Here is a 25,048-nt window from a genome sequence, read left to right as displayed (position 1 = left end):
AGTGTTCCAGGCGCGGTGGCTCATGCCTGTAATCTCAGCAACTCAGAAGGCTGGTGGGAGGATTGCTTGAGGCCAGGATTGCTTGAGACCAGATTGGGCAACACAGTGAGACTCTGTCTCTAAAAAGTAAAGAATAAAACAAAGCTTATAGTCCCAGCTACTTGGGAGGATAAGGCAGGAGGTTCTCTTGAGCCAAGGAGTTCAAGGCTGCAGTGAGCCATGATCATGCCACTGCATGCCAGCCTGGGTGACAGAGTGAGACCCCAACTTGAAAAATATTTAAAATTCATGTATTTAGCAAATAAAGGGTCCCAGAGCCATTTTTAAAAAGTCCCAGTCTTGCAGAACAGTTCATTATTTTACTAATTCTAAAAAGTAAATAATAAAAATATACCTAAAAGTCTATGAAGACTGCCAAATACATGCTTGAATGAAAACGAAAAGCATCACTTGGGAGAAGACAGTTTGTTCATTTGTTGTTATCCAAAAGACAATTACTAAGCCCTAATACAAGGTAGCCTTCTATTAACTAAATATCCCCCTTGATGACTTTTGTACCTTTTTTTTTTTTTTTTTCTTTTTGAGACAGAGTCTCGCTCTGTCGCCCAGGCTGGAGTGCAGTGGCGCAATCTCGGCTCCCTGGAAGCTCCGCCTCCCGGGTTCATGCCATTCTCCTGCCTCATGTCATTCTCCTGCTTCAGCTTCTCCTGCCTACAGGCACCCGCCACCACGCCCGGCTAATTTTTTTGTATTTTTAGTAGAGACAGGGTTTCACCATGTTAGCCAGGATGGTCTTGATCTCCTGACCTCGTGATCCACCGGCCTCAGCCTCCCGAAGTGCTGTGATTACAGGCGTGAGCCACTGCGCCCGGCCAACATTTGTGCTTTTTCAAAGAATTAACTTATGGCTTTGATCATTTTTTTCTACTCTGTTATTATTTCCAAGTCATTAATTTCATCTCATTTTTATTATCCCTCTCTTTGAGTTTATTTTTTGGTTCATTTTCTAACGTATTAAGCCATCTGTCCCACAGAGTTTGCTATCTTTTGTTTCATTATCACTGAGTTCTGAAATTTTTTAAAATTTCAATTATGACTTCTTCTTTAACCTCGTTATTTAGCAGTGTGTTTTATTCCAAATATATAGTTGTTTACTTAACTTTTTGTTAAATTTTAATTTCTTTCTAATTGAAGATCAGTCTATATAATACTTAATTTTTTAAATTTATTAAGGCTAAAATATAGATATATCAGATATGTATTATGTAGATATATCAAATATATCATATCTATCAAATATATAATATATAGTATATCTATATATCTGATATATGATTATTATGTATCAGATATATCTTACATATATATATATATATATATATATATATCTCAGATCATCTCTCTCTTGCTTCCAAGACCTTTATTTAGTGATATTTTCTCTTCCATGGCATTCAAAGCCTTTAATGATTTGGTGCTTGTGTAGCCTCATCTCCTCTACTATTTTCCAGGAGCCATCCATAAGAATCTAAAGATGGGCAACTGTAATTATATTATATTAGAGGAAAATCTAGGGACTGAGGTAGATTTTGGAAGTTACTCATTTATGTTTTATGTCTTTTCATCCAGGTTTTCTCAGATGTAAACAAGGAAGATGAAATATATTTTTTCAAGGGGACTGTCTAGTGCTAAAATTCTAGTAATCGTAACAAGCTTTTCATAATCCTCATACGTTCAGCAAATATTTATTGAGTGCCTTCTCTATGACCAGCACTGTTTTATGACTGAAATAGGGTGATGTGATAGCAAGAGGCTGGGTGACCAGTTTTGGTTGGGAATCCAGAGATTGTCTTTTTGTAGAACTGATATCGACACTGAGATCTAAAGTAGCAGAAGTCAGCCCTACAGAGAGCAGAAATGTGAGCAGGCTAGAAAACACTTCAGAGCATAGGCTTCAGCACTAGACTGACTGGATTCCAGTCCAGGCTCTGGCATTCACTATCTCTATGCCCTAGGACAGTTTTCTTAGCCTTTCTGAGTTTGTTTCCTCCTCTGTAATAAGTAAAGTAATAAGAGCAAAATAATGGTGCCCACATGATAGAGATTGGAGGATTAAATGAATTAAAACATGTAAAGTACCTGTACATGGTATACACTCAGTAAGTGTTACCTTTTGTTTTGTTTCCAGGTAGAGGAAATGTTCAGTGCAAAAGTTCAAAGATGAGGATAAGCTTGGCATGTTCCAGAAATAGATCTGTGGTTTTGGAAAATGTTAGGAAATTCACTTATATGCATTGTTCACATGTTTCTTCCAATCAGGGTGCCCTTATTTTCCCATCCTGACCTTCTACCTGAACCTATCTATGAGTTTATCTGGTAGCCATCTTTTAGAGCCAAGTTGCTTGCATTCATCACCTAGGAAGCCTCTCCTGATCATTTCTACACATGAGCTGTTCATCCTGTATTGGCAAACAATCAAGATCCTGGACTTCAGTCCCATCTTTGCCACTGAAAATCTGTGCTGCCTGGACAAGTCACTTTTCTGATCCCAGCTTCGTATATTTAACACAGAAATTATGAAAATTATCCTGGAGTCTTATCTTTTTCTTTTAAATTTTTTATTTCCATAGGTTTTGGGGAAACAGATGGTATTTGCTTACATGAGTAAGTTCTTTAGTGGTGACTTGTGAGATTTTGTTTTTTTGTGAGATTTTTGAGAAATTGATTTGATTTGATAATCTGAGGTGGAAATTATGTGTCTTTTAATGTTAGTTAATACTGTCACTGAAGACTTAATAGCATTCAATGATATGACCTCTTTGGAACATCTTTTAAATTGATGACATTATTATTTAATTTCCTTACAAGTATTTCATACCCCCTTAGTTAAAATGTATCTCCTTTGATAGAAGAAGCTGGTTGTATTCCTTTATTTGACCCCAAAATCCCTAACAGCATTATAGACATTTCTGTTGAAAAATAAATAATAGTTTGAGAATGAATGTGGAGGCAAAATTAATGCCACTCCATCCTTTAAAAAAAATTCAGGCAATGATTTAAGCTCTTCTGTCTATTTTGTTTAAATACCTATTTTGCTGCATATGGAGAACAGGGCAGGAACATGAAGTAAGAAATATGGAAGAAAGTGGGGTGGGAGAAAAGGGGATTAATGGAATAGAAACGTCCAAAACACTTTTGGAAATTATTGTCTATGATTCCCTTGTTATTAAGAAAGAACAGTGTATATCCTCTGGGGCATATAGGGCAGAAAAAAAGATTATGAACAATTGCCAAGTACTCTAAACTGAAAACGAAATCATTGTAGAGTAAGTAATTACTGTATCCCCACCTGATTCTAGGTCATAGCGAAGAAAGAATTTGAAAGCTTTTTTCAGAGTCAATTTTACCTTGCTACTGATTCTATATTTTTGTACTTGCTATGTTGGAAAACAATGGTTGTCTGGCCTCTTCTTTTATCCCTAATTGTTTAGAACATAAGTGTTACAAAGTTGAAACTTTAGAAGGTGTGTTCTGAGCAAACAGGAGGAAAAGTATTTCTTAATCAGATGATGACCTTTGTTTGCAAGTAGGTGATGTGGCCAAGAGTTGAATGCAGTTTTAATAACTAGGATATTCAAGTCCCTGAGGCGGGTGCTTTGTATCAGAGATGATGCAAATAGTTCGTTTTATCTTCCCTTCTTGGCCATTGTACCCAGAGGCTTACCAATCTTCCACATTTAGTCAACAAACCTTTCTAACTACTTGCTAGACCCTGCAAATTATGGCAGGTCTTCTGTGGAAAGGGATAAACAGGAAAAGTCAGTATGACTGTGGACTGTAATTGTGGAAAGTAAACACACACACACTAACACCACAGCCTGTCTCACTCAGCCAGTGTCCTCCACATGGCAGCACTAGGCACTGTTTAAGAGACGTGATACCTGGAAAAACACAAGCATGGAACTCCTGGTAATAAACAAGTATCAACTGATTTCATCTCCAAAAGAATTTCCCTTCCTTTCTGTCCCCATTACCAACCTCCTGCCCACAGTGGGAATAACTGAACTGCTGATTAAAGTTTGGTTTATTTGTTTTTCCTAATTATGTGGGTACAGTGCTTGACCCACTGAGTTTTCTTCCCATTGCTCTTGCCGGTCATCTTTTCTAATTAATTAGAATTTAATAAATAGGGGTCCAGTTTCAACAATCACATTAGTGGTCAAAAACTATATAATATGTCTTCACCTCATTCCTCCAAAAATTAAAAATAGAACTACCACATGATCCACTTCTGGGTAAATATATCCAAAAGAGTTGAAAGCAGGGTCTCAAAGAGATATTTGCACACCTGTGTTCATAGCTGCATTACAATAGCCAAGAGATGGTAATAATCCAAGTGTCCATGGATGGATGCACGGGTAAACAAATTAGTATATGCACACAAGAGAGTATTATTCAGCCTCAAAAAGGAAATCCTGTCACATACTACAACATGGATGAACCTTGACAATGTTATGCTCAGTGAACTAAGCTAGTCACAAAAAGACAAATACTGTATGACTCCACTTATATGAAGAATCTAAAGTAGTCAGATTCACAGAAACGGTAGAATGGTGGTTACCAGGGGCTTAGGGGCATTGGAAAAAGGAGATTTGTTTAATGGATATGGAGTTTAAGTTTGCAAGATGAAAATGTTCTGGAGATCTGTCGTACAATGATGTGGATATAAATAAGACTACTGAACTCTACACTTAAAAATTATTAAGATGGCAAATTTCATCTTGTTTTTTTTTAAATTAAAAAACTTCATATAAGATAGTTTTGCCTATTTTCAGGTTTCTTTTCAGTGTTTTAGGTATTCAGTATTTAAATCACAAAATTTGTGATTTGAACATTTTTTTCTGCCTTCATGACATTTTAAGTGGATTGATAATTGCTTTCCATTCTGTCCCAATGTCTGACCTTTGTAATGTAAAGAAGAACATTTTGTTTAATTGAGAGAAGTCTGCTGTGTTCTTGTTGATAGAGGACCATCCTAGAGTTGGGAGTGCTGTCTGCACAGCAACAAACCCAGAGTCTGCTTTGGATCACCTTATATAGTTCATGAGTAATCAGCAGATGCCTTTCCTTTCTATGTCTCTCTCTCAGTGAAAGGCACTGTTTCTTCCACTTGGTGAGGAATGGCCTAATGCTCATTGTCTATGACAGGAATGCTACAACTGCTCAAATTGTACCATTTATCATATTAGGCAAGGTCTTGCCTTAGTCTTGCCTGTTCAATTATAAAAGGAAAGAAGATGTAAAAGATGTAGAGTTGTTCTGTGTGATTTTCCCCCCATTATGCCAGAAGAGGCCATAAGAAAACTAATACCAGCACACAAATATATCTTTTTAGATTTTCTATTATATATTTTGTCTTATCAAGAAGAGCAGAGTGGGCCGGGCGCGGTGGCTCATGCCTGTAATCCCAGCACTTTGGGAGGCCAAGGCGGACGAATCACTTGGGGTCAGGAGTTCGAGACCAGCCTGGCCAATGTGGTGAAACCCTGTCTTTACTAAAAATACAAAAATTAGTCAGGTGCAGTGGTGCGTGCCTGTGATCTTAGCTACTCCAGAGGCTGAGACAGGAGAATCACTTCGACCAGGGATGTGGACGTTGCAGTGAGCCAAGGTAGCACCACTTCACTCCAGCCTGGGTGACAGAGTGAGACTCCAAAAAAAAAAAAAAAAAGAGCAGAGTGTATGTTAGTTTGGTGACTCATTACATGTTAGTTTATGATTCATTCTGTGTTAGTGTGGTGATTCATTATGACTAGATGGTGCTGTGTAAAAAAAAAAAAAATTCCAGAAAAATCTAGTTTAATAATTATGCTACCCAGTCCTTAAATCCTGTATCAAATACTACCTCCTCTAGGAGATCTTTCCTAATAATATTTTTTAATCCCAAAACAACAAACTACCTCCAAAAATACACAATGACCTACCTTGCATTAGTTTGTATCTTTCTTATAGAAACATTCTATTAATTATGTTATTTATACCATAATATAAGCTCCTTTAGGGGAGAGGCTATCTTGCCCTTACCCATGGTATTCTCTGAAGTACTTCCCACAGGCGAAGAAAGCAATAAGTGTTTGGTAAATATTTGTTGGACTGAATTGAGCCAGCTGTTTACATATACATTAACTCTTCTCATTATTCTCAGCAGTATGAAAGAAATGCAGATCCACTCTGTGACTACATCCTATTGCCTAACCTAACTAGGCAGATTGCAGCTACTTTATGTTGACTGTTCAGAAGTTTTTGCTTGGGTTAAATGAAGTCAAACCTGTTGAGTTTTTTGGCGCATGGGGAGTTGTTTACAACTTTTCTTTTTCTTTAGTGCTATTGTTCAGTGGGACCTGCCTGAGGAGTGTACTGTACCCCAAACTGTTTACACTGAGCATTCATTTCTTCAGTGGCACACCCATCAGCTGACCTGTTTACACTGGTACTTAAGTAAAGTGGGTGCCTGCAAGCTTGAAACACTCTTAAATTGAGTATAGTATGTTTCAAATAATACAAGTATCTTACCATATTATTTATAAGTTTTAGCAACAACTAATAGACTGGTCCCTAAAATATATGAACAAGGAGCTATGAAATATAATTGTGGAGGTTTTTAAAAATCTTTGAAAAGAGACCCTTGTCTTATTACTCCAGGGAAATTTGCAACCATTCTATAGAGGTATTATCTCATCCCTACTAAAAAGATCTCAAATGGGCTGGGTGCAGTGGCTCATGGCTGTAATCCCAGCACTTTGGGAGGCCAAGGCAGGTGGATCGCCTGAGGTCAGGAGTTCGAGACCATCCCAGCCTACATGGTGAAACCCCATCTCTAATAAAAATACAAAAATTAGCTGGGCATGGTGGCAGGTGCCTATAATCCTAGCTACCAGGGAGGCTGAGGCATGAGAATCGCTTGAACCCGGGAGATGGAGGTTGCAGTGAGCTGAGATCACACCACTGCACTCCAGCCTGGGTGACAGAGCGAAACTCAGTCTCAAAAAAAAAAAGATTTCAAATGAAACTCTTGGTAATCTCTCTTTGGGTAGCCAACCCGTTGTTGTAAAGCAAGGGAATATCTTATTAAAAGTTGTTTGTTGGGTCTGGGTGTGTTAATGACACTGTTATCACATTGTTAAGCTTCACAGAAGCATATAACCTCATCAATTTTAAATTTTTGTTAAGTAACATTAGTTTCATAAAAATGATACTTGCTTCTTGTAAATAATTAAAATTATACCCAAAAAGGCAAAAAGAAAAAAAGTAAAAATCACCTAGTGACCCATTGATATTTTTCTGAACATCCTTTTAGAAATCTCTACACAGAAATTAAAATGCATTTTTACATATAGGAAATATTCATACATGCTACTGTGTTACTAATCTTATTTAAATAATATGTCATGAACATCTTCCATGTCAACTAATGTTAATCTTTATACCACTGTTGTAGTAGTTGTCATAGTATTCTCTTATGTTTTAGAATTTACTTAATTCTTTCTTAATGAACATTTAGGTTGCTGTCAATTGGGGACTATTATGCACTCACATTTCAGTGGCCAGAAAGGTTGATATTGTTCTGAGTGGTGCACATCCCATAAATATTTCACTAACTTCTAGTCATGTGATGAAATTAAAGTCTACACAGTTTATTAGATGACTCTTTGACTTGACACACACATATGCTCTCTCTCTGTCTCTCCCCGCCCACCAAATAGCAGTGACTCCTGGTTGATAAACCATACAACCCCTTGCTCCCGCCACTCTGGAGCCTCCCTGCAGCTGACCACCCCTTACTCAGATTGCAGCCAAATTCCCTGTTCTGTTCTGTGAAACTCTCTGTTTTCCCCACCTCCTTCTTTCCTCTTTGGAAAATTGTGTAAATGTTAAGTTTTTTCTCTTATCCTTGCACTTTCACAGACCTTGAATTGGTTTACTCTCCTTTAGTAAATCCCCTTCATACAAATGCTGGTTCCGAATTTCCTAAATCTCGTTCATCCTTTCCTTCTCTCTTTTTTTGTGAAATATTTAAGTAATTTGTATTAAAATCCATATAGTTCATGTGTCTCTACTAATGTGATAACACTGTGTTTGAAATCTGTTAAAAGGAGACTCAAATATCCTCTGTGACATTTTTGCTGAGGTTTCATTTCTTTTTACTTTTTTACTTATTTTTTAAATTGACAAATAATAATTGTACATATTTATGAGGTCTGGCTTTTTACTATTGCCATTCACTCTCTCTTCTGACTCCTACCCAGTTACCTTCTTTCCCTGACTCTCTTCTTTCCCTTTCTCTCTCTTCCCTCTTTCCCTCCATTTCCCTAATTTTCTATTGTTTTATAATTGAACTTAATCATTTTTATAATTTTTATAATTGAACTTAACCAATTTTTCCCCATTCACTTTCCATGGCTTGATAAAATACCTGCTATATATAAGATTAAAAGAATCCATAAAAGTGAAGTTAAACCACGTTAAAATAAAAAGCTGTTTTTGCAGCCCTTTAAAATGAACTGAATCCCAAAACATTCCGTTGAGTTAGACCCTCAAGTCTTTGTCTATGAGATACAGTCAACATCTATCATGTCATACATTTATTTATTTTATGTTCCCTACTGCTTCTTCCACACACCACCAAAAGGCAAGTTCTGGCCAGGCACGGTGGCTCATGCCTGTAATCCCAACACTCTGGGAGGCCGAGGCGAGCAGATCACGAGGTCAGGAGTTCGAGATCAGCCTGGCCAACAAGGCGAAAACCCATCTCTACTAAAAATACAAAAAATTAGCCGGGCATTGTGGTGCACGCCTGCAGTCCCAGCTGCTTGGGAGGCTGAGGTAGGAGAATTGCTTGAACCCAGCAGGTGGAGGTTGCAGTGAGTTGAGATCATGCTATTGCACTCCAGCCTGGATGACAGAGCAAGACTCAGTCTCAAAAAAAAAAAAAAAAAAAAAAAAAAAGGCAAGTTCCACAAAGCTGAGGATTTGTTTTTATGTATCTCTTTTCTTGGCAAATATAGGTATTATTTGTTCAGTGAATGAGTTATTATAGGTAAACTTAACTTATTCTATTTTTAAATGTGTATTTTGTTTTAAAGCTTTCATTGCAACTATATTTTCTGTGTTGTTTGTTTTTCCATTTCAAGTGAAGAGTATTTCAAAACTTTTATGGCTTTTATTGATCGTTCTAGGCTAACGTTCAAATTTAGTCACCATTTCTATAGCTATTTTTATTAGAAAGTCCATTCTGAATTCTAAATCCTGACTTAAAAATGAACTTTTGGTCTAAAAACTGTAAGAGGGCACCTCTTTAAAAAGTGTTAAGAATTAATACAAATGCACTTTCTGTGCTTCTTAAGGAGGCAAGTCATCAATTTCCATAAATATAATTTTGTTAAAGTTTCTTTATGAATTTTCCTCTCACTGGAGTTGACGTTTTTCTAATTAGTAACTGTTGCTTTTGTTAGGGTTTGCACAATTTCTGCTTTGCAAATGTAAATTGTTACGTGTTTTCAGCAATGGTAAAACAAAGCTGCTTCCTGTAAATCTATTCAGGAAGCAACTTTGCAAAAGACAATGCCTGTCACACTTAAAAGGAAGCCCTACATTTGGGTTGTAGTTTAAAAGGGAATTGAGGATACCTCTGTGTGTTTCTTACTAACTGCTAGCTTCTTCATTCTTTTCTCTTCTCTCCTCTTGCTGAGAGTGCTTACATAGTCATCTTAATACTTCAAATGAGGTTTTGTTGTTGTGGCGGAAAAATTCAGTTTATTGTTGTGCACTTTTGTGTATTTTCTCTTTCTTTGAAGGAGATGATACTGAAGAAGTAGAACCAAGGGATTGCTTCAATTATTTGGGCAGGCTAACTTGTATCCCTCTGTTTTTCTGTTGTTTTGTAATTGAACCTAATCATCACTTTTTCTCATATCTTCAGTTATATCTCACTCACAACTAGGACAAAAAATATTAAAAACTGTCTTTCTCACTGAAAAATCAAATAGGCTTCAGGATGTTGAAAATTGTGTTATTTTTTAATAAAGCAAAAAAGAGAAACACATAGTGACAAAAACTGACATTATTTTCCTGAAGGATTTCCTATAGCATTTTCATTTGTTTATTGCAAAGAGGTGGGACATTACTCCTGCCTTGGTATAGATATTTCCACATGGGAATTGCCCTTCAGTGCTACTTTGAATTTAAGACAGTTGCCTGTAGAACTCAGGAGAGGGAGATGACTTTCTACAACCCAGAATCCTTTCTTTCTGAGGGTCCAGTGTATTTTGAAAAGTCATTCTCAAAGCGATTTAAGTGCCTTCTTGCCGAGAACCAGGCAACTTCTACTGTGTATAATGGAAGAGTAAGGATGCGGTAGTTAAGCAAGCAGGTGCTCTGAGTGCGTGGGTTTGGATTTGGTTTTAAACCTGCCTAGTGAAATGACTGTGGTAGACAGAATAACAACATCCCCTCACCCCCTTACCGCCACAAGATGCTGATATCCTAATTTCCGGAACCTGTAAATATGTTACTTAACATGGATAAAAGGGACTTTGCAGATGTTATTAAGTAAAAGATCTTGAGATAGGAAGATTACTCTGGATTATCCATGTGGGCTCTGTTAAGCCATTCTTGCATTGCTATAAAGAAATACCTGAGACTGAGTATTTTGTGAAGGAAATAGGTTTAATTGGCCCGTAGTTCTGCAACCTTTGTAGGAAGCATGGTACTGGCATCAGCTGGGCTTCTAGGGAAGCCTCAGGAAGCTTATAATCATAGCAGAAGGAAAAGGGGTAGCAGGCACATCACATTGCAAAGGCAGGAGCAAATGAGAGAGTGGCAGAGGCAAGGAGATGCCACGTCCTTTTAAACGACCAGATCTCATGTGAACTCAGAGTGAGAGTTCACTCATCACCAAGGGGATGGCCCAAACCATTCATGAGGGATCCGTCCCCCATGATCAAACACTTCCCACCAAGCGCCACCACCAACACTGGAGATTACATTTCAATATGAGATTTGGGTGGGGACAAATATTCAAACTATATCATTCTGCCCCTGGCCCCTCCCAAATCTCATGTCCTTTTCACATTGCAAAATACAGTCATGCCTTCCCAATAATCCCCCAAAGTCTTAACTCATTTCAACATTAACTCAAAAGTCCAAAATCATCATCTGAGACAAGGCATGTCCCTTTCACTTATGAGCTTGTAAAATCAAAAACAAGTTATTTAATTTCAAGATACAATGGGGTATATGCATTAGGTAAACATTACCATTCTAAATGGGAAAAATCAACCAAAAGCAAGTGTGAAACGCAGCAGGGCAGTCATTAAATTGTAAAGTTCCAAAATAATCTCCTTTGACTTCATGTCCCACATCCAGGGCACGCTCATGCCAGAGGTGGGATCCTAAGGCCTTGGGCAGCCCTGCCCTTGTGGCTTTGCAGGGTATAGCCCCCATGGCTAAACTCACAGGATGTTGAGCATCTGTCGCTTTTCTGCCTTGAGGTTGCAAGCTGCCATTGGATTTACCATTCTGGGATCTGGAGAGTGGTAGCCCTCTTCCCACAGCTGCACTAGACAGTGCCCTAGTGGGGACTCTGTTGGGGGGCTCCAACTCCACCTTTTCCCTCCGCACTGTCCTAGTAGAAGTTCTCTCTGAGGGCTCCACCCCTGCAGCGGGCTTCTGCCTGGACAACCAGGCTTTCTCATGCATCCTCTGACATCTAGGCAGAGGCTGCCAGACCTCCTTAACTCTTGTATTCTGTGAACCTGCAGGCTTAACACCATATAGAAGCCACCAAGACTTACAGCTTGCATTCTCCAAAGTGTCAGCTCAAGCTGTACCTGGGCTCCTTTGAGCTATGGCTGGAGCTGGAGCTGCAGTAGCTGAGATGCAGGGAGCAGTGTCCAGAGGCTCCAAAGTATCAGCTTAAGCTGTACCTGGGCCCCTTTGAGCCAGAGGTGGAGCTGGAGCTGGAGCTGGAGTGGCTGAGATGCAGGCAGCAGTGTCCTGAGGCGGTGCAGGGTAGCAGGGCCCTGGACATGGCCCAGGAAACCATTCTTCTTTCCTAGGCCTCTGGGCCTGTGATGGGAGGGGCTGCCAAGCAGATCTCTGAAGTGCCCTTGAGGCATTTTGCTCATTGTATTGGCTGTTAGCACTTGGCTCCTTTTAGTCTGCAAATTTCTCTAGCAAGTGGTTGCTCCAAAGCCTGCTTGAAATCTTCTCCTGAAAAAGTTTTTTTTTTTCCCTCTGACACTTGGCCAGGCTGCAAATTTTCCAAACTTTTATGCTCTGCTTCCCTTTTAAATATAAATCCAACTTTTAGTCATTTCTTTGCTGTCACATCTGAGCATAGGTTGTTAGAAATAACCAAGCCACATTTTGAACACTTTGTTGCTTAGAAATTTCTTCCACCAGATACCCTAAATCTTCACTCTAAAGTTCAAACTTCCACAAATTCCCTAAAGCATGAGCAGAATGCAGCCAAGTTCCTTGCTAAGGCATAACATGGGTGACCTTTACTCCAGTTCTCAATAAGTTCCTCATTTCCATCTGAGATCTCATTTCCCTGACCTTCAACGTCCGTATTTCTGTCAGCATTTTGGTCACAACCACTTAACAAATCTCTAAGAAATTCCATACATTCCCTTATCTTCCTGTCTTCTTCTGTGTCCTCCAAACTCTTCCAACCTCTACCTGTTACCCAGTTCCAAAGTCACTTCCACATTTTCAGGTGTCTTTATAGCAATGCTCATCCTTGGTACCAATTTTCTGTGTTAGGCTGTTCTTGCATTGCTATAAAGAAATATCTGAGACTGGGTAATTTATGAAGAAAAGAGGTCTAATTGGCTCATCATTCTGCAAGTTCTGTAGGAAATATGGTGCTGGCATCAGGTCAGCTTCTAGGGAAGCCTCAGGAAGCTTACATGGAGAAAGCAGAGGCAAGTGAGAGATGTAGGGTGGGAGGGAGGTGCCACACACTTTTTTTTTTGAGACAGAATCTCGCTCTGTCATGCAGGCTGGAGTGCAGTGGTGCAATCTCCTTGGCTCACTGCAACCTCCACCTCCCAGGTTGAAGTGATTCTCCTGCCTCAGCCTCCTGAGTAGATGGGACTACAGGCATGTGCCTCCATGCCCGGCTAATTTTCATATTTTCAGTAGAGATGGCATTTCACCATGTTAGCCAGGCTGGTCTCCAACTCCTGACCTCAGGCAATCTGCCCACCTCAGGCTTTCAAAGTTCTGGGATTACAGGCGTGAGCCACTGCACCCGACCCACACACTTTTAAATAACTAGATTTCATGTGAACTCAGAGTGAGAACTCACTTATCACCATGGGGATAGCTCAAGCCATTCAAGAGGGATCTGTTCTCATGATCCAAACACCTCCCACCAGGTCCCACCTCCAAAATTTGGGGTTATAATTCAACCTGAAATTTGGGCGGGGACAATCCAAACTATATTATAAGCCCAATATAATCACAAGGGCCATTATAGGTGGCCAGAGAGTCAGATAAGAAGGTGTGTTGTGAGAGGATGCCACAAGCTAAGGAATGCAGGAGATCTCTAGAAGCTAGAAAGTGAGGGTAACAGATTCTCCCCTAGGAAGGACCTGAGCCCTGTTAAGACCTACTTTTTTGGCCTACTGAGACATACTTTGGGCTTCTGGCCTCTAGAACTCCAAGATAATAAATTTGTGTTGTTTTAAGCCACTAAGTTTGTGGTAATTTGTTACATCAGCAATAGAAATCTAGTATAGTGACCTTGGATAAATTCCTTAAGTTCTTTGGTGTTTCTTCATCTTTTTTTAAATAATAGCTTTATTGAAGTATACAGTCATGTTGAGAAACGCGTCATTAGACAATTTCGTACATGTGTGAGCATCACAGAGTATACTTATATTAACTGAGAGGTATAACCTACCACACACCTAGACTATATAATATAGTCTATTGCTCCTAGTCTGTAAAAATGTACAGAATGTTACTGTACTGAATACTGTAGGCAATTGTAGTACAATGGTATTTGTTTATCTGAACATATCTAAACTAACAAAAGTATAGAAAAATGTGATATAACAGATTTTAAAAAGGTACACCTACATCAGGCACCTATCCTGAATGGAGTTTGCAGAACTGGAAGTTGCTCTGAGTGAGTCAATGAGTGAGTGGTGAGTAGAAGGGAAGGCGTAGGACATTACTGTACACTACTGTAGACTTTAAAAAGATGGTACACTTAGGCTACACTAAATATATTTTAAACAATTCTTTCTGCCATAATAAATTAACCTTAACTTACTGTAACTAGTTTACCTTATAAATGTTTACATTTTTTTTTCCTTGGGGATTAACATTAGGCTCCTTGCTACTTATGCAAATTTCTGCAGCCTGCTTGAATTTCTCCTCAGAAAATGGGTTTTTCTTTTCTATTGCATCATCAGGCTGCAAATTTCCCAAACTTTTATGCTCTGCTTCCCTTTTAAACATAAGTTCCAATTCCAAACCATCTCTCTCAAGTTCAAAGCTCCACAGATCTCTAGGGCAAGGGCAAAGTGCTGCCAGTCTCTTTGCTAAAGCATAATGAGTCACCTTTGTCCCACTTCCCCCAAAATTCCTCATTTCTATCTGAGACCACCTCAGCCTGGACTTTATTATCCATATCACTATCAGCATTTTGGTCAAAGCCATCCAATAAGTCTCTAGGAAGTTCCAAATTTTCCTGTGTCTTCCTGTCCTCTGAGCCCTCCAAAGTGTTCCAACCTCTGCCTGTTACCAATTCCAAAGTTACATTCACATTTTTTGGGTATCTTTACAGCAGCGCCCCACTACCCGGTACCAATTTACTGTGTTAGTTTGTTCTCACGCTGCTAATAAAGACATACCTGAGACTGGGTAATTTATGAAGGAAAGAGGTTTAATTGACTCACAGTTCAACATGGCTGGGGAGGCCTCAGGAAACTTACAATCATAGCAGACTATGTGTATTCAGTAGATTGTATTGGTTTTCTGAATTTAATTTGAGGCTAATAGAGGTCTTTTCCCTGGTGCTCTGTTGTTATCAAAACTGAAGGGAAATATAACAATATAATAAATAAATATAATGATATTTAATTCTAATTAATATGTAATTCTACATTCTGAAAACAATTCTAAGCATAATAAAAACACATTCTAACTATAATATGGTTAGTTCTAGCCATTAAAAGTACATTCAATCTTAAGAAAATATTTGTGAGAGTTATAAAACGGTGAGGTATGAAGGAAGCTCTGTGGAGTTTCTTTAACCGCCCTGACTTGACCTGACAGTAATATCCTGATGGGATTAAAATCAAGACAATAACCAGAAAAGAGGGAAATGATGGTGATGGGAATAACAAGCAACGACTACTTTTCTTGGAGTTCTCATAACATTTTTTCTTTTTTTTTTTTGAGATGAAGTCTTGCTCTGTCGCCCAGGCTGGAGTACAGTGGCACAATCTCTGCTCACTGCAACCTCTGCCTCCCGGGTTCAAGCGGTTCTCCTGCCTCAGCCTCCTGAGTAGCTGGGATTATAGGCGCACACCACCATACCTGGCTAATTTTTGAATTTTAAGTAGAGACGAGGTTTTTGCCGTGTTGCCCAGGCCGGTCACGAACTCCTGAGCTCAGGCAATCTGCCCACCTCGGGTCTCCCAAAGTGCTGGGATTATAGGCATGAGCCAGCACTCCCGGCCATTCTCATAGCATTTTGAACATATTTCTGTTTTGTATTCCTATTATTTTTTGTATAGTTGTTTAAGCCTGTTAACATTTATCCTCTTTCTGGCTCCTCCCTTGACCTTATTTGTAAACTTTTTAGGGCAAGAATCTGGTTTACCCATCTTAGAAGTGTCATTGACTAGCCTAGCCTCTAACACTTTGGTTGATTGATGGATGAATGGATGGATTTATGGATGGATAGATGGCAGTTTACTGCACAGAAAAGTATTCTAACTCTTTTTGGACAGGAGCATTCTCCTGTGTATCTCTGGCCTGCTTTAAAGAGCAGAGTAAGATTGTGATCACAGATTCATTTTCACTTTTGTTAATAAGTATTAAGCTTTTGAAATGAAGAAAATGTTCATTGGATGAAGAATACAGGAATATATAGCACCTCATATTAATATTATGTGTTGACCAATTAGGTTGTCTTATTTCGGATTATCTCAAGACCTACCTTAACTTAGCTATAAGCAGACCAACTGAATTCATGGAGTCTAACAATTTATTTTTTTTCAGAAGTAAACATACTCACGAAATGTTTATCATTTCCAAACACTTTGGCTCATTTTGGTTTGGGTAGAGGCTGACCAGAATTTTTGCATTGTTCTTATTCTGTTGTTTCGTGTCCTGTTATTTAAGCACCTGATTGCTTTTTAAAAATATGTACAAGAAGAGGTAAGACACAACAGTCAAGAGGTGGAAGCAACCCAAATGTCCATCAGTGAATGAATAGACAAACAAATTTGGTATATACATACAATAGAATATTTTTCAGCCATACAAAGGAAGGAAATGGATGAGCCTTGGGATGTTATGCTCAGTGAAATAAACCAGTCAAAAAAGACACATACTGTGTGATTCCACTTATATGAGGTACCTAAAATCATAAAATTCATAGAAACAGAGTAGTGGTTATGAGGAGCTGGGAGGAGGGAGAAAGAGGAAGTTGGTTAATGGGTGTAGAGTTTCAGTTTTGCCAGATGAAAAGGTTTTGGAGATCTGTTTCACCGCTATGTGAATGTACCTTATGCTGCTAATTGTATAGTTAAAAATGGTTAAAATGTTAAAGTTTATGTTATGTGGGGTTTTATTTGTTGTTGTCGTTTTTGTTTGTTTTTGAGACAGAGTCTCGCTCTGTCACCCAGGCTGGAGTGCAGTGGCGTGATCTTGGCTCACTGCAACCTCTGCCTCCTGGGTTCAAGCGATTCTCCTGCCTAAGCCTCCCGAGTAGCTGGGATTACAGGCGCCTGCCACCACGCCCGGCTAATTTTTGTACTTTTAGTAGAGACGGGGTTTCACCATGTTGGCCAGGCTGGTCTCGAACTCCTGACCTCAGGTGGTCTGCCCGCCTTGGCATCCCAAAGTGCTGGGATTACAGGCGTGAGCCACCACACCCAGCTGAGAGGGAAGTTTCTTCTTGGCATAAGGAAAATGTTCTAAAATTGATTGTGATGATGGATGTACTAGTCTGAATATACTAAAAGCATTGAATTGTACACTGTAAATGGGTGAGTTGTATAAGATGTTAATTATATCTCAGTGATGCTGTAAAATATTTATTTACAAAGGGAAAGAGCTGAAATTCAAATTAGTCAAGTTTGCTACTATTTATTTATTTATTTATTTATTTGAGACAGAGTCTCACTCTGTCACCCATGCTGGAGTGCAGTGGCACGATCTCGACTCACTGCAACCTCTGCCTCCCGGGTTCAAGCGATTCTCCTTCCTCAGCCTCCTGAGTAGCTGGGATTACAGATGTGCGTCAACACACCCAGCTAATTTTTGTATTTTTAGTAGAGATGGGGTTTCACCACGTTGGCCAGGCTGGTCTTGAACTCCCGACCTCAAGGGATCCACCCACCTCGGCCTCCCAAAGTGCTGGGATTACAGGCATGAGCCACTGTACCCGGCCTCAAGTTTGCTACTTAAAGAAGCTTTTCTGTGGTATTCAGTGGACTAAGGTTTAGAATGAACTACATGTACCTATACATAGTACAGAACAAAATAAGAATAATATGATCTTTTCTTGGTACATTTTCAGTTTTAACTAAGATGTATGAGGATTGGCAAGTTTAGGCCTTACTGCTGTCAAACAGCATGAAGCTGGGCATGGAATGAAGTTTCAAACTACTATTAAAATAATGTTGAGACACTGAGCTGTTTTCTCTCTGTTTTGATAGCCACCATTATGCAACCCCACTGAGACTTGCAAATGGATCAATACTATAGCAATGAAGGAGGCAAGTTTGTCTTTATTTTTAGTAACATTACAGGCTGAGCTCTTGGTGAAGAACATGTGTTTCTTGGTATTTATTACCCTGACAGGCCTTGCCAATGTTTATTTAGCCCATTTGGAAGCATTCTGGTTGTTCCATCTCAACGGCTGTTTATATAAAAGATTGCTGGTTTGGCGTATAACTTCCTGATTCGGGGAATATTACCATTAGAGAGGAAAGGTGTCATATATGCTATTTATTCTAACACAAATGATAAGAACAATGGGTATATTCTTTACACTATATTTTACACTGTACCCTAGGAGCATGTTGCCCATATATGTACAAAGAGGAAAGTAACTTTTTAAATAAGTTGAAAAGGAACTATGAAAGTATTAATAAGTTTAATTTCTAAGAGTATGTAAATTTTAGTTCCCTGTAAGTCTTGCATAGTACTAGGCTCTGTTGGAAATATAAGATGAGTTGGAGAGACTCCCTGCCCTTAAGATACAAGGCAATGGCGATAAATACCCTCACAACAAATTATGATATATAAGAGACTCTAATAAATGCTGTGATCAAAGGTTAAACAAATTCTTTGAGAATAAGAAAGAAGTAATTGATTTTGATGGGAGAGAGGAACAGGACTTTAATTGAACATTGGAAGATGGATAGGATTTAGTAAGTAAAGAAGGAAAAACTCAGCATCATGAGTTCTGAGGTTGAAAATGTATTGTTATGTCTTGGACCCCAAGGTGCAGGGGAGAAAATAATGAAAAATAAAACTAAAAGTTACTTGAGGCATTCAGACTGCTAAAAGTTTGATCCTAATCACTTTTGGTAAACATAAAATTTATAAGTAATCTGAACACTGAGACTTATATTCTCTTTTAACCATTAATTTGAAAAGTTTCTATAAGCAAGATCCTGAGTTTATTTAAAGGAAAAATGATATTTTCCCTCCTGCTTTAAAATGAGAAGTTGTCCTGAAGTTGAGTTTCTAAAAATGTTTTTAATTTTGCCAGAGTTGATAGAACTCATCCACACAACCACCTGCTCATTTATTCAATAACTGGAGTTCTAAAGTCATCAGAAGTCTACCACTCGCCCCACCCCATCGTCTGCTTCTTCAGAAAAGTAGAATTAAAGAAATGGAGGGGATCTGATATATCATCTAGGACAAAACCCAGATTTTCAAAATAGGAAGGTTTCCAGAGAGGTCACGTGTCCAAGGTGACACATATAATAAACAGTAGCAGCAGCCCAGGGGCACGGTTGTTCTGGCCCTTAAGCCCATTGCTCCTCCCAGCCTACAGCATAACAGAGGAGCCGGAAACCGGGTTTACACCTTCATACCTGAGCCCCACCTCCCTTTACATGTCTTGTCTTGTAATATTTTTGTTGCTCTATCTAATGCAGGTTCTCTGAAACTTCACAGATGCCCTTACTGCCTACGGGTCTTGCGGTTTAATAACAGCTGATGGCCATAACAGAATTGATAACTCTTCCAGGTTGGCCACCATTGAGTTATCGACCCATCACTGTTAATTTAATGTGCTGCTTTCACATCAGCCACATCCTTGTATAAAAATGGGAATTATAGAAAAATTCACCCGTATTTTAAGTTAGACCACTCTTCTTCATCTGGAATAAATCAGCTCCTTTCTAATTGTGACTATTTCAGATAAATAGTATACATCTATCTTCAAGATGCTAACACTGTCACTCTTTTTTCTGGTAGTGGATTAGAAAAAGCCCATCCACCTCTTTACCTCAGTATTCTTCTTGCTTCTATACTATTGATGGCTTTTCTGTAAGACACATAGGAGTTACTCTGTTGTAATATAACATACAAATGTTTTGAAAACTAAAAATGATAGTAATTATATCCCAATTATCATGTACTTCTATATATCAATTAATAGTGATCTGATTTTTAGCTGGGCATGGTGGCACAATTAAATATCAGTTAAATATATCAATTAAATTTGATCCAATTTTTAGCTGGGTACAGCCGTGCACACCTGTAGTCCCAGCTACTCGGGAGGCTGAGGCAGGAGGATTGCCTGAGCCTAGGAGTTCAAGGTGGTAGTGTGCAATGATCACCACTCCAGCCTGGGCAACATAACAAGACCTTGTCTCTTAAAAAAAAATGACTGATTTTTATCATTGCAAATTTAATAGTAATTATCCTTAAGAATAATAATTACTTACTACTTTTTTACTAATTTTGTTGAGACTGTGTGTCTAAAATAGGTTGAAACATATCTAGTTATCCAGTATAAAACTTTAAAAATTACTTATCCACCCAAATGATTGGTAACTTGATTTCAAACCTAAGGGCATTTGAAAATATCTCAGAAATTTATGTCAATTTTTCCAGCGTATCCAAAATATTGATTACTATGTAGACATGGCTGGGTAATTGTTGATGTAGTACTCGAGAGCTTTCACTTATGACGTTTTATGTTCTGTAGTGCTTTTGAGAAGCACTCATCAGTTGGATTAACAAGTGGAACTGTTTATAAACTCTATAATGTGAGGGAAAAATGGAAGCTGACATACATAATATAAATTGAGTTCCTGGAAACACCAATGTCAATAATTCTTCAGAAGGGGAAGATTGCCAAGGGTGGGGCCAGGTACAAAAACAGTTCTGGAAATTTTAGTTTCCATTGCCTCACCTCAATTCTAAGAAACATTAGGAACTTTATAATTGAATGTTATCTTTTAAAAAAATCTTCTGGCTTTTTGTTTATACTGAATTTTCATGTATAACATATTAAGGAATATAGGACCATTAAAATGATTCAGAGACAGGAGAGTACAAATTTGGAAACTTTTGCATCTTTGAAATGGTTGTTAAACCTGGCCTCAAGTGATTGCTTTCAATAATAGATTTTTTTTTCTTTTTCTGGCAAGGAACTACATAAGGGAGAATGTTCCAGTGTGTCAGCATTTTTTTAATTGCAAATCAATTAAGGACATAGTATCTGCATGGAATTTATGTGGACAAGATGGAGCAATTTGATCAGGTGATAATGCAATTAGGTGTATTCGGGCTTGGGTGAACAATCATTGTAAGGGTATTGCTTAATCAAATGATGCCAATACCAAGAGGTGTTACAAATTAAGTATCTTATTGCTCTTTATTTACTTATTAGGCCTTTTTATTAATGACTTAGATTAAGACATAGAAGGCTTATACACATAAAAGTCATCAATGAAACAAAGGTGAGGATTACTAATATGTTGAATAGCAAGGCTAGAAATAAAGATGAAGAAAACTACAAAAATATTAGTTTTGTAAAAAAAAATAGTGTAGGTAGAAAGAATGTCTAGAAACTTAGCAAATTGATATTTACAGTGAATAAATGTTTAGTCTCGAACTTTGATTCTCAAGAGAGATCAGGACTAGAAAGATCTAGTTTAATACCAGTTTGCAAAGCATTATTTTAGAGAGTTAGTTTTCCTGAAGTACAATCTACATGCTATAAAATGCATCTTTTTTAGTATATTGCTCTCAGACAGTCATAACCACTACTACAATTAAGATACAGCTCAGGCTGGCACGGTGGCTCATGCCTGTAATCCCAGAACTTTGGGAGGCTGAGGTGGTTGGATCATCTGAGGACGGGAGTTCGAGACCAGCCTGGCCAAAATGGTGAAACCCCGCCTCTACTAAAAATACAAAATTTAGCCAGGCGTGGTGGCATGTACCTGTAATCCCAGCTACTCAGGAAGCTGAGGCAGGAGAATTGCTTGAACCCAGGAGGCAGAGGTTGCAGTGAGCTGAGATCATGCCACTGCACTCCAGCCTGGGTGATAGAGTGAGACTCTGTCTCAAAAAAAAAAAAAAAAAAAAAAGATACAGGCCATTTCCATCATTCCAAACAATTCCTTCATGTCCCTTTTAGTTGACTCCTCCTCTTACCCCAGCCACTGGCAACTTCTGACTGTTTTCTAACCCCATAGTTTTGCAAACCTTCCTTTTTTTAAGAATTTGATCTTCGTAAGATCTCTACAACATTAATATTATCAACAGTTCTATTTTATAATAGAAGAAACTAGTGTTTAAATTAAAGAGCTTTCCAAAGTCTACACTATATGAGTTGTGGAGCCAGAACCTAAGCCCCCATTTTCTAATGCAGGATCCTGAATACATCCCTTGACCCTTCCAGCTAGCCCCTTGTTCCAAGAGCTCTGCTCTTTTCTGCATTGTTTAGTTACCTCTAGGTTGATCTTATATTAGGAGCCAGTGTTTAACATTCATAGTAGTATACTGGAGGGACCAGAGCAGTGTTTCTCCATCTTTTTTGCATTATTGTTCTTTTAAAGAGCCTTTTTAGGCTTTTTTTCCTAATCATCCCTTGCCTCCATTAAATTTTAACACCATTAATATAGTATATATCTGTATGTATAATGTATGTCTGTACTTAATAGATAACCCGTCTTTGTAATTTCAGCCTCTGAGGACCAGCCTCTCAAGGCCTGAGAATATCTATCTATGACTTTCAACTTTACTCATCAAAACACAAAATTGTAACAAATTTACTGTAAAGATCTCAGTTAGCTGTATTTGGGATTCTATTATCAGGCAGTACTTCATTCTATTATAGAATAAGTGTCCTAGGAAATCAAGCAGAGGAAGTTGGCTTCATAGGCAATAAAAAGGCTAAAAAAAGCAGAAACAAAGAAAAAGTGGATTGGTAGTTTCAAAGTTACTTTCCTTGTATGGCAGGAACAGGTAGCCAAAAATATAGGTTAAAGATCAGAACAGACAGAAATTTACTATTATGCCAATTGAAACTGGCCTGTTTGGGAAATTAGGCTATCTCTCTCTCCTGATTTTTCTGGCAGTCAGGTAAAAACTTGGTTTTAGTTATGTGAAACTTTAGCATGGGTGACTTCATTTCTGTGTGTTTTTTGTTGTTGTTGTTTTGAGACAGTTTCTGTCTGTCGCCCAAGCTGGAATGTAGTGGCGTGATCATAGCTCACTGCAATCTGCCTCCCAGGTTCAACACATTCTCGTGCCTCAGCCTCCCAAGTAGCTGGGACTACAGGTGCATGCTACCACGCCCGACTAATTTTTTATATTTTTTGGTAGAGACAGGGTTTTACCATGTTGGCCAGCCTGGTCTTGAACTCTTGGCCTCAAGTGATCTGCCCACCTCAGCCTCTCAAAGTGCTGGGATTATAGGCATGAGCCACTGCTCCCAGCTGGGACTTCATTTTTGAATTTTAGGCTGGTCATCTTGGGCCTTGTGCAGGTGCTTAATCCAAAACAATGGCCTCTTATAATTTTTATTTAATAATTTTCCCCTTTTGGTCAGGCCAAAGCCTGACCTATTTGCCTAGGTCAATAGTGCTGCTTTCAGTTGTGCTGGGTTTCCAGTTTCAACATGTCCTTCATAGGTTATGGTGTATTTATGATCTTGCATTTCTTTGAGTTTTTGTCATTCCAGCTGAAAAGACTCCATTTGACATTTGAAGGATAGCTTTATGCAAGCACTTGGAAGTTTTTAAGGGAACACAGTGTACTAGGGAGACTGGTACTATTACTTTCAGGAGGATAATAACTGATAATAACTCTGGCTCCTTAGCCAGAGTCCTTATAAACCAAACCAACTAAAATCAAATAAATAAAAAAACAGCTGAGCCAGACAAGGAATTTACCTGTTTTAACCAAGTAGCCCGTTTGTTAATGTTTTGTAACTGAGTCTCTCCAATACCCAGCATATTTATCTATATGCAGCAAGAAGTGTCAGCAACTGCACAGATTCCTCCAGGTTCAGTTAGTAGGTAGTGATTTTTTTTTATTTTCCTTATTTTCTTTTTTGTTTACTACCTTTTCAAATAAGTAGGTAGTAATTCTATCATCTGGCATCCCAGGAATGGGTTAAATTAAAGCAGAGGGTGCTAATTCTATAAAAGAGACCATGTTGGGAATGAAGTTTTTGGTGTCAAAAAAAAAAAAAAAAAGAATTAACATGGGAGCAGATGATCTCTCAGCAAGGCCAGCTTTACTTTCTGCAGAAAGGGTGCTACTTAATAGCTATCCAGCCACAAGAGCGCACCAAACAAAGGAGACTGAGTTATTTATAACCTGATGCATCTGCCCTACTGCTATGTCCAGTTTCCATTGGCTGGAATAGGACGTCACATTTTACACTTTACCCGATTGGCTATTAGCTTAAAACTTTGTTAATTAGGTAAGGGGAATAGCACAAAGAAAGAAAAGGAAGTTGCCCAGGGATGGTTAAGAAAGCATCTCCAAATAAGGTATGGCATGTACTATGGGCTGGGGCTTGTGTAGTTCTGTCCAGGCATGCCAGAGCAAGCTAGGACAGCTGATTTGGATTACATATATATATATATACACATACACATATATATACACACACATACATACTATGTGTATATATATACTATGCATATAATATATACTATATATATATAGTATGTGTATATACACACACATAGAATACATAGTATATATGTATTCTATGTGTATATATATACAAACACACACATAGAATACGTAGTATATATATATACAACCACATAGTATATATGTATATATGCTAATAGTGGTCGCAATCTTATAGTAAGAAAATGTGACTTTTTATCATCTTTGAAGAAGAACTTACCCATTTCTCACAGACCACTAGTACAATTTGAACAAACAGTCGCATTAGGGATGTTGCTAAAGCTTCGCACTAGGTGCACTATAGGATCTCTTAGATTGTATAAATATTTGGGTTTGATATGAGAGATCCAACCTTGTCAAGTGACCCCCAAAAACTACTGATTGGGGAATTCTAACTACAGCTTTACACTTCCAAGAGAAAGAAGCAGGCCTACATATGGAAAAATTAAGAGGGGCAAGAGTCTTACTACAATAGGGAGTCTCATTCCATGCATCTTGGGAAAAACTCCACAGCATGAAGTTGGCAACTTCTCACCCTGATTTGCAGTTGAATGTCTCTGGTTGTGCTAGCAGGCATTATATTCAACTCTGCATGTAGTTCACATATCAGGCATGAGAC

General features: G+C 38.4%; 1 protein-coding gene across 20 annotated transcripts in view; it reads left to right on the top strand.

Annotated features, from left to right (window-relative positions):
* FAM13A (family with sequence similarity 13 member A) overlaps positions 1–25,048 on the top strand; it is a 389,756-nt gene that overhangs the window by 153,410 nt on the left and 211,298 nt on the right. Inside the window, exon 1 of one of the 20 annotated variants that reach the window (XM_054485355.2) lies at positions 20,956–21,034. The exons of the other annotated variants lie outside the window; for them this stretch is intronic. Within the exon in view, the coding sequence (XP_054341330.1) occupies positions 20,997–21,034 (38 nt within the window). The 5' untranslated portion in view covers positions 20,956–20,996. Of the gene's footprint in view, positions 1–20,955; positions 21,035–25,048 lie in introns of those variants that run through there. 20 annotated transcript variants of the gene reach the window in all.

This window comes from Pongo pygmaeus, chromosome 3 (genome assembly GCF_028885625.2).
Source record: "Pongo pygmaeus isolate AG05252 chromosome 3, NHGRI_mPonPyg2-v2.0_pri, whole genome shotgun sequence".
NCBI classification, from domain to species: domain Eukaryota; kingdom Metazoa; phylum Chordata; class Mammalia; order Primates; family Hominidae; genus Pongo; species Pongo pygmaeus.
Note: the sequence above shows the minus strand (reverse complement) of the source record. Positions and strands in the feature narration are given on the sequence as shown.